This window comes from Entelurus aequoreus, linkage group LG01 (genome assembly GCF_033978785.1).
Source record: "Entelurus aequoreus isolate RoL-2023_Sb linkage group LG01, RoL_Eaeq_v1.1, whole genome shotgun sequence".
NCBI classification, from domain to species: Eukaryota; Metazoa; Chordata; class Actinopteri; order Syngnathiformes; family Syngnathidae; genus Entelurus; species Entelurus aequoreus.
Window position 1 is genome coordinate 78616405 of NC_084731.1, and position 10959 is coordinate 78627363.

The following is a 10959-nucleotide window of genomic DNA, read 5'->3' on the forward strand; positions in this document are numbered from 1 at the left end:
CATAATTTTTGCGCTTAAACTTCCCTATGACTTTGCCTCCAGGCTTCTTTTGTTTGTTTGATATTGTCATTACTGCCACAAGTGGTAAACAAGTGTATTACAACTGAGTACAGCTGAAAAACTGATATTTTTTGGCAGCCCTCAGCCTAAAGAAACACTGCCATAAATGGAATCTGCCAAGAACAAATATTAAAAAATATTGATCTCGTCACGCTACTGACCCGATACCGATGATATAGCTTGTTAGACTTGGCTGTTATAGTCCTTTGACCCCAAAATGTTGTTGATAGTGAACAAAAAATGAGAGGGATCAGTTTTTTAGCTGTAAAAATACCTGTACTTTCAGGATTGTCCAGCAAATTGCACACGCTTACAGGTCCGTGTTTTTGTGTACGTGTTACAATTCAGATGGAAGCTACCGGTGAGGGCACAGTAATGGCAGTGGATGGTAGCGGCCCGCAGACCCCCCACTGTGATACAAGATGGTCACGGCAACTGTCAGGCCTTCCTCGCAAGCTCCTGCAGCGCTTGATGTCTTTCCAAAGGGAGGGCGTGGATTTTGCCTTATCCAAGAACGGACGGTAAGCACCGGCGGCCCTCGGTACAGATACACCTCAGCACATACACACGGATGCACAAATGACATGCATGAGTATGACGTAATGCGCAGCTCTGGCACACGCTCTAGCAGTGCAGAAAATTAGGCAACTGCAAACAAGCAAATGGCAGCCGTTGCCAATGTTGTGGCCTCATTCATCGATTTATATTCCCTGTAGGGTTGTTCGGTATACCGGTACTAATAACGTACGGCGATACTAATTGATTGAAATTGGTACTATACTGCCTTTGAAAAATACCAGTACCGTTCTTTCATTTTATTTATCAGCCGAGGCGCATGATGTTGAGTGTGTCAAAACGCACACATAAAGTGCATACAAGCAATAACATCTTGGAGAGGAGGAATGGCAAAAAACGACAATTCTACTGGTTAATAAAGAGGGTGGTGAAGCACAATATGGAGGTATTTGGGCTTCAAATCTAACGATAAATGTGACGTTTAAATAAGGAAGCAACACGCTTCAAGTGTTGCTTCAAAACACGCCTCGCCAATTGTGGCGATTAGTATTAGCACCTTTGCTTCAAACTTAGATGAACATTTAAATAATAAGCATTCAGATCTGCACAAGCAGTTTAAAGAGTGACAGGTAATAATGTAGTTGTTACACCTGTCCTGTTGTTCTGCTCCGGTCCAGACTATGGTCGAGGAGCACAGGGGAGACGTTCCCCCTGGATCGATGTTTTCATCGGCGGTAACATTGTTCACTTTACCCGTCAATGGGTCTGCAAAGATCCGCTTTCAGGTCAGAATGACGAGGCCGCCGATTTGTGACATTCTGGTTGCTTTATTGTTAGTTTTACAGGACACAACGAGACCCGTTCATCACTCTACTGCGCAGTGCATGTGCTACCTCTCTCTCTTTACTCGCCCACTCACTCACTGACGTCACTCAGACAACACTTTGCCATTCTCACAAACACACACACACGCTACTCTCATAAGTCAACCAGCTTCTCTGTTGTGCACATAATAGTAGATACATAACATGTAGATAAGGGCTGCAACAACTAATCGATTAAATCGATTATAAAAATAGTGGGCGATTAATTTAGTAATCGATTCGTTGGATCTATGCTATGCGCATGCGCAGAGACAATATTTATTTTTAATTTTTTTAATTTTTAATTTTTATTTAAAAATTTTTTTTAATTAACCTTTATTTATAAACTGCAACATGTACAGACAGCTGAGAAACAATAATCAAAATAAGTATGGTGCCAGTATGCTGGGTTTTTTTCAATAAAATACTGGAAAGGATAGAAATGTAGTTTGTCTCTTTTATCCGATTATTAATCGATTAATTGAAGTAATAATTGACAGATTAATTGATTATCAAATTAATCGTTAGTTGCAGCCCTAATGTAGATACATAACATGTAGATACGTAGGCGCGCACAAAGCTGCTTGGATTGATGCCAAATATTAGAGGAGTTAAAACTGTCCAATTAGCAGTCAACTAACGCAAGTGAAATGACTATATTTTGTAACAAATTACTACAATTTGTGTTTTACCAGCTACATAGCTTATCTGTGTACATTTATCCATAATTTTGTTTTTGGTACTTACTAATAATTGTATTTTTCTTAAAGCGCATACCAGGAGTGGCAAGCATAAATCATGAAGCATTTAATATAAAGTAAATAAAGCGTTTTTATTATATTCAAATCTAATCCTTGATTATGGCATATGTAATATGGAAAATTGTAAATCGTTCTCCGAGTGCAACAATAAACGCCCAATGTGTTTAGTGCCCTTTAATTTATATTTTAACCTTCTAAAATTGTTCTTTGAGTGCAATAGAAAAAATATGTTTATTTAGCTAACTTCCGCAGCTAGTGGGTCCATGAAGATGACTTCTGTTTTGTGTGATCATCCGTTTTACTACCGTGTTACAGGCACCGTATGGAAACAATTAAGGTATGTAAATAAACATTTACAGAATTGTCTGTATAAATTACTCATTCCACAACATTTTAATACCTGCGGCTTATATACGGGGGAAAACATTTTTCCCTGAAATTTAGTGGGTGCGGCTTATTTAGTCCGGAAAATGAGGTAATCTATATCTGGGCATTCGTTCAGAATCGTCCACTTTCAATTTAAGATGCATCGGAGGATCGATCATTATTCCCACCTCTAATGAGATTCATAGATAAAGTCTCTAAAAGTTAACACTTAAAAGGTACCATGTAGACACGAAAGGTGAAATGAAAAATATTCAACATTTATAAGGTCAAATTCAGCCAATTTGGTGAAATTTCCCAAATTATTTTCTTGTCCAAAAGAAGTTTCTCATGTTGCCTCTTAAACACCTGCTACAAGAGTATACACAGGATTTGACCGTTTCCTAACCCGTCCAGTTAATGCATGCTCGGGTTCTCAGGGAGGTCAACACAGGGGGCAGCCAATCTGAGCGCCTCCACTGTGATGCGGCGGCCATATTGATTAAGGAACATCGAGATGCGTGGCTTTTGCTGCACGGGCAGGTCAGAATGTCAATTGACTTCTACTGCATTCTGTGAACAGCCATGTCAGTTGGCATCAGTGTGACAGCGAGAAGAGTTTGGGTACTGTTCCTCCTGGAAGACAAGCAGATGTGACTTTTTACAGTTTATCTGAAGATGCCCTTAATGGCCTGCGCTGATTTAGTGCAGTCTCGCGGGCGGGATGCCCCAACAAACGCATGCTTAGTGTTGGCAGGGTACTTACAGTTTCCCTAAAACGACAGCTCCTTCCCCAGCAGGCACAAGACATTGATACAATGTTGATAATACACACTTGTCCTTTAAAACTGACCTGGAAACAAGAATCATGTCTAACGTTGGATCCATGGTTGTTGGTTGGAAAATGACCAAATTTCAATGGTCAAATCAACCTCACAACCTGATATTGAATACACGTCGTCAAAAAGCATGTTGTTTCAACATTGTGTTTGTGTTGTCGAATATTGGTAGGGAAATGACCAAAATTCAATGGTAAAATCAATGTCACAAGCTGACATTGAATAAACGTTGTCAAAAAGCATGTTGTTCCAACGTTGTATTTGTGTTGTCGAATATTGGTTGGGAAATGATCAAAATTCAATGGTCAAAGCAACCTCAGAATCCAACATTGATTAAACGTTATCAGTCAAAAAGCATGTTGTTTCAACGTTGTGTTTGTGTTGTAGAATATTGGTCGGGAAATTACCAAAATTCAATGGTCAAATCAACGTCACAAGTTGACATTGAATAAACTTCGTCAAAAAGAACGTTGTTTCAACGTTGTATTTGTGTTGTAGAATATTGGTTGGGAAATGACCCAAATTCAATGGTCAAATCAACCTCAGAATCCAACATTGATTAAACGGCATCAGTCAAAAAGCATGTTGTTTCAACATTGTGTATGCGTTGTCGAATATTGGTTGGGAAAGGACCAAAATTCAATGGTAAAATCAACCTCACAACCTGACATTGAATAAACGTCGTCAAAATGCATGTTGTTTCAACGTTGTATTTGTGTTGTAGAATATTGGTTGGGAAATGACCAAAAATCAATGGGCAAATCAACCTCAGAACCCAATATTGATTAAACGTTGTCAGTCAAAAAGCATGTTGTTTCAACATTGTGTTTGTGTTGTCGAATATTGGTTGGGAAATGACTAAAATTCAATGGTAAAATCAACGTCACAAGCTGACATGGAATAAACGTCGTCAAAAAGCATGTTGTTCCAACGTTGTATTTGTGTTGTCGAATATTGGTTGGGAAATGACCAACGGTCAATGGTCAAATCAACCTCAGAACCCCACATTGATTAAACGTCATCAGTCAAAAAGCATGTTGTTTCAACGTTGTGTTTTTGTTGTAGAATATTGGTTGGGAAATGACCAAAATTCAATGGTCAAATCAACGTCACAACCTGACATTGAATAAACGTAGTCAAAAAGAACGTTGTTTCAACGTTGTATTTGTGTTGTAGAATATTGGTTGGGAAATTACCAAAATTCAATGGTCAAATCAACCTCAGAATCCAACATTGATTAAACGCCATCAGTCAAAAAGCATGTCGTTTCAACATTGTGTACGTGTTGTCGAATATTGGTTGGGAAATGACCAAAGTTCAATGGTCTCAAATCAATGTCACAACCTGACATTGAATAAACATAGTCAATAAACATGTTGTTCCAAAGTTGTATTTTTGTGTTGTAGAATATTGGTTGGGAAATGACCAAAATTCAATGGTCAAATCAACATCACAACCTGACATTGAATAAACGTAGTCAAAAAGAACGTTGTTTCAACGTTGTATTTGTGTTGTAGAATATTGGTTGGGAAATTACCAAAATTCAATGGTCAAATCAACGTCACAACCTGACATTGAATAAACGTAGTCAAAAAGAACGTTGTTTCAACGTTGTGTATGCGTTGTCGAATATTGGTTGGGAAAGGACCAAAATTCAATGGTAAAATCAACCTCACAACCTGACATTGAATAAACGTCGTCAAAATGCATGTTGTTTCAACGTTGTATTTGTGTTGTAGAATATTGGTTGGGAAATGACCAAAAATCAATGGGCAAATCAACCTCAGAACCCAATATTGATTAAACGTTGTCAGTCAAAAAGCATGTTGTTTCAACATTGTGTTTGTGTTGTCGAATATTGGTTGGGAAATGACTAAAATTCAATGGTAAAATCATCGTCACAAGCTGACATTGAATAAACGTCGTCAAAAAGCATGTTGTTCCAACGTTGTATTTGTGTTGTCGAATATTGGTTGGGAAATGACCAACGGTCAATGGTCAAATCAACCTCAGAACCCCACATTGATTAAACGTCATCAGTCAAAAAGCATGTTGTTTCAACGTTGTGTTTTTGTTGTAGAATATTGGTTGGGAAATGACCAAAATTCAATGGTCAAATCAACGTCACAACCTGACATTGAATAAACGTAGTCAAAAAGAACGTTGTTTCAACGTTGTATTTGTGTTGTAGAATATTGGTTGGGAAATTACCAAAATTCAATGGTCAAATCAACCTCAGAATCCAACATTGATTAAACGCCATCAGTCAAAAAGCATGTCGTTTCAACATTGTGTACGTGTTGTCGAATATTGGTTGGGAAATGACCAAAGTTCAATGGTCTCAAATCAATGTCACAACCTGACATTGAATAAACATAGTCAATATACATGTTGTTCCAAAGTTGTATTTTTGTGTTGTAGAATATTGGTTGGGAAATGACCAAAATTCAATGGTCAAATCAACGTCACAACCTGACATTGAATAAACGTAGTCAAAAAGAATGTTGTTTCAACGTTGTATTTGTGTTGTAGAATATTGGTTGGGAAATGACCAAAATTCAATGGTCAAATCAACGTCACAACCTGACATTGAATAAACGTAGTCAAAAAGAACGTTGTTTCAACGTTGTATTTGTGTTGTAGAATATTGGTTGGGAAATTACCAAAATTCAATGGTCAAATCAACCTCAGAAAACAACATTGATTAAACGTTAATAGTCAAAAAGCATGTTGTTTCAACGTTGTGTTTGTGTTGTAGAATATTGGTTGGGAAATGACCAAAATTCAATGGTCAAATCAACGTCACAAGCTGACATTGAATAATTGTTGTCAAAAAGAACGTTTTTTCAACGTTGTGTATGCGTTGTCGAATATTGGTTGGGAAAGGACCAAATTTCAATGGTCAAATCAACGTCACAACCTGACATTGAATAAACGTCAAAATTCATGTTGTTCCAATGTTGTATTTGTGTTGTAGAATATTGGTGGGGAAATTACCAAAATTCAAAGGTCAAATCAACGTCAGAACCCAACTCTGATTAAACGTTGTCAGTCAAAAAGCATGTTGTTTCAATGTTGTGTTTGTGTAGTCAAATATTGGTTGGGAAATGAACAAATTTAAATGGTCAACTCAACATCACAACCTGACATTGAATAAACATCGTCAAATTGCATGTTATTCCAACATTGTATTTGTGTTGTAGAATAGTAGTTGGGAAATGACCAAGATTCATTGGTCAAATCAACCTCAGAACCCAACATTGATTAAACGTTGTCAGTCAAAAAGCATGTTGTTCCAACGTTGTATTAGTGTTGTAGAATATTGGTTGAGAACTAACCACATTTCAAGGGTCAAATCAATGTGACAACCTGATATTAAATAAACGTTGTCAAAAAGCATGTTGTTCCAACGTTGTGTTAGTGTTGTCGAATATTTGTTGGGAAATGACAACAATTCAATGGTCAAATCAACGTCAGAACCTTACATTGAATAAACATCATCAAAAACATGTTGTTTTAACGTTGTATTAATGTTGTAGAATATTGGTTGGGAAATAACCACATTTCAAGGGTCAAATCAATGTGACAACCTGATATTAAATAAACGTTGTCAAAAAGCATGTTGTTCCAACGTTGTGTTAGTGTTGTAGAATATTGGTTGGGAAATGACTAAAATTCAATGGTCAAATCAACGTCACAACCTGACATTGAATAAACGTAGTCAAAAAGAACGTTGTTTCAACGTTGTATTTGTGTTGTAGAATATTGGTTGGGAAATTACCACATTTCAAGGGTCAAATCAATGTGACAACCTGATATTAAATAAACGTTGTCAAAAAGCATGTTGTTCCAACGTTGTGTTAGTGTTGTCGAATATTTGTTGGGAAATGACCAAAATTCAATGGTCAAATCAACGTCAGAACCTTACATTGAATAAACATCGTCAAAAAGCATGTTGTTCCAACGTTGTATTAGTGTTGTAGAATATTGGTTGGGAAATAACCACATTTCAAGGGTCAAATCAATGTGACAACCTGATATTAAATAAACGTTGTCAAAAAGCATGTTGTTCCAACTTTGTGTTAGTGTTGTAGAATATTGGTTGGGAAATGACCAAAATTCAGTGGTCAAATCAACGTCACAACCTGACATTGAATAAACATAGTCAAAAAGAACGTTGTTTCAACGTTGTATTTGTGTTGTAGAATATTGGTTGGGAAATTACCAAAATTCAATGGTCAAATCAACCTCAGAATCCAACATTGATTAAACGTTAATAGTCAAAAAGCATGTTGTTTCAACGTTGTGTTTGTGTTGTAGAATATTGGTTGGGAAATGACCAAAATTCAATGGTCAAATCAACGTCACAAGCTGACATTGAATAATTGTTGTCAAAAAGAACGTTTTTTCAACATTGTGTATGCGTTGTCGAATATTGGTTGGGAAAGGACCAAATTTCAATGGTCAAATCAACGTCACAACCTGACATTGAATAAACATCAAAATTCATGTTGTTCCAATGTTGTATTTGTGTTGTAGAATATTGGTGGGGAAATTACCAAAATTCAAAGGTCAAATCAACGTCAGAACCCAACTCTGATTAAACGTTGTCAGTCAAAAAGCATGTTGTTTCAATGTTGTGTTTGTGTAGTCAAATATTGGTTGGGAAATGAACAAATTTAAATGGTCAAATCAACATCACAACCTGACATTGAATAAACATCGTCAAATTGCATGTTATTCCAACATTGTATTTGTGTTGTAGAATAGTAGTTGGGAAATGACCAAGATTCATTGGTCAAATCAACCTCAGAACCCAACATTGATTAAACGTTGTCAGTCAAAAAGCATGTTGTTCCAACGTTGTATTAGTGTTGTAGAATATTGGTTGGGAAATAACCACATTTCAAGGGTCAAATCAATGTGACAACCTGATATTAAATAAACGTTGTCAAAAAGCATGTTGTTCCAACGTTGTGTTAGTGTTGTCGAATATTTGTTGGGAAATGACAACAATTCAATGGTCAAATCAACCTCAGAACCCAACATTGATTAAACGTTGTCAGTCAAAAAGCATATATATATATATATATATATATATATATATATATATATATATATATATATATATATATACACACACACATATATATACACATATATATATGTATATATACTGTAAATATATATACACACATATATATACATATATATATATATATACACACATATATATATATATATTTATATATATATGTATATGTATATATACAGTATATATATATATATATATATATACATATATATATGTGTGTATATATATATATATATATATATAACTATATACATATATATATATATATATATATATATATACTGTATATGTGTGTGTGTGTATATATATATATATATATATATATATATATATATATAAAGAAGTAGTTTTACATGTACTTCGGTGATCAGGGAGGTGTAGTGTATTTTATAGACTAGGCTCAGTGCATGTTGTTTTACTCTGTCCTCCACCCTGAGCCAGCCCACTTTGGAGAAGTGGGTAGGAGTGAGGTGGGATCTGGGGTGGAGGTCTAGAAGTAATCTGACTAGCTTGTTCTGGGATGTTTGGAGTTTAGATTTGAGGGTTTTGGAGGTGCTAGGGTACCAGGAGGTGCATGCGTAATCGAAAAAGGGTTGAATGAGAGTTCCCGCCAGAATCCTCATGGTGCTTTTGTTGACCATTGAGGAGATTCTGTAGAGAAATCTCGTTCGTTGGTTGACCTTTTTGATTACCTTGGTTGCCATTTTATCACAGGAAAGATTAGCCTCTAGAATGGAACCTAGGTAGGTGACCTCATCTTTCCTGGTGATAACAATGTCACCCACTTTTATAGTGAAGTCATTGATTTTCTTAAGGTTGATGTGGGACCCAAATAGGATGGATTCCGTTTTACCCAAGTGTATGGATAGCTTGTTGTCAGCGAGCCAGGTGCATGTTTTTCAGAGTTCAGCACTGAGGATTTTCTCCATCTGTGACTTGTCCCTGTCTGATACCAGCAAGGCCGAGTCATCTGCAAACAAGAACAATTCACAGTCGCATGCCGATGACAAGTCGTTTATGTATATTAGGAACAGTAAAGGCCCCAATATACTACCTTGGGGGACTCCACAGCTCACTGAGAGGGGGGGGGGGGACGGACACGGTGCCGTTTACCTCTACCACCTGCTCCCTCCCCTCCAAGTAAGATTGCAACCAGCTCCATGAGGTTTTGTCAAATCCGATTGCTCTGAGCTTATCCAACAGTATAGCGTGGTTAACGGTGTCAAAGGCCTTCTGAAGGTCCAGCATGACCATGCCGCAGTATTTGCCCGCGTCCACCTCATGTTTGATGTGGTCGGTCAGGTAGAGAAGGCATGTGTCAGTGAAGTGGTTAGTTCTGAAGCCGGATTGGAATTTGTACATGAGTTTATTAGTGGCAAGGTAACTATCGACTTGTTCATAAACTATTTTCTCCATTACTTTCGAAATGGAACTGAGAATAGAAACAGGTCGGTAGTTGCCAGGTTCCAATTTGCTTCCTTTTTTAAAGAGGGGAGTTACTCTTGCTATCTTAAAATCTTTTGGTACTTGGCCTTGTGTAATTGATAGGTTTATTATGTGCGTGATGATCGGGGCAATGATGGAGGCAGAGTCCCTGAGGAATCTGGAGGGAATATTATCAAGGCCGGTGGCCTTGTTTGGCTGGAGCACGCTCAATGTTTTAAACACCTCATCAGCTGTGACAATTTCTAATTTGAAATCATCGTTGGATACTCCTAGCTTTCTGTAGAAGGCTTTAATGTGTTCTACACCAAAGCGACCAGAGTGGTGGGACAGCTTGTTGACAAGAGTTGCGGCTATGCTGATGAAAAAGTTGTTAAGTCTGCTAGCTACCTCCATTTTGTCTGTAATGAGGGAGTCACCCTCCTTGATGCTGATGTTGGTGAGTCTGGTTTTAAGTTTCTGGCTGCAACCAGGAAGCTGGTTGTTGAGAATTTTCCAGAGCTCACGTGGTTTATTTGTGTTTTCCTCTATTTTGTCGTTAATGTAATTTTTTTTAAGGTTGGTTGACTTATTTCTTAATTTATTGCGTTGCTTTTTGAGAGTTGAAAGGAGTGATTTGAGGTTGATATTATTGGGTTGTTTATCTACTTCTGTTTTACATTTTTGGTATTCGGAGTATTTTCTGTCTCTGTCTTTTATGGCAGCTAATAGGTCCGGATTCATCTATGGTTCCGAGCGGGCTTTGATCTTGACTGTTTTCACAGGAGCCATGTCATTTAGTATCTTTAGGAACGCCGTTTTGAAGCGATCCCAAGCAACATCAACCAGGTTGCTCGTGAAGGCTAATTCGCTTTTAGGTAACGTTAGCTCATCGGTGTGTGTGTGTGTGTTACGGACAGCAAAGCCCTGTCTTTCTGTTATTTCACTTTACCTTTTTCTGTGTTGATTGAGCTGTGTTGAAGCAGCAAAAAAGGACATTATGTTAAATGAAGAGTTTCTGTCTCTGATAGTTGATATAA

At 37.2% G+C, this 10959-nt stretch overlaps 1 protein-coding gene across 1 annotated transcript in view; it reads left to right on the plus strand.

The window, feature by feature from the left end:
• Positions 1–304: 304 nt before the first annotated feature.
• The window catches only part of zranb3 (zinc finger, RAN-binding domain containing 3), a 278301-nt gene continuing 267646 nt past the window's right edge, over positions 305–10959 (plus strand). Inside the window, exon 1 of the mRNA XM_062059225.1 lies at positions 305–581. Within this exon, the coding sequence (XP_061915209.1) occupies positions 409–581 (173 nt within the window). The 5' untranslated portion in view covers positions 305–408. The remainder of the gene's footprint in view (positions 582–10959) is intronic.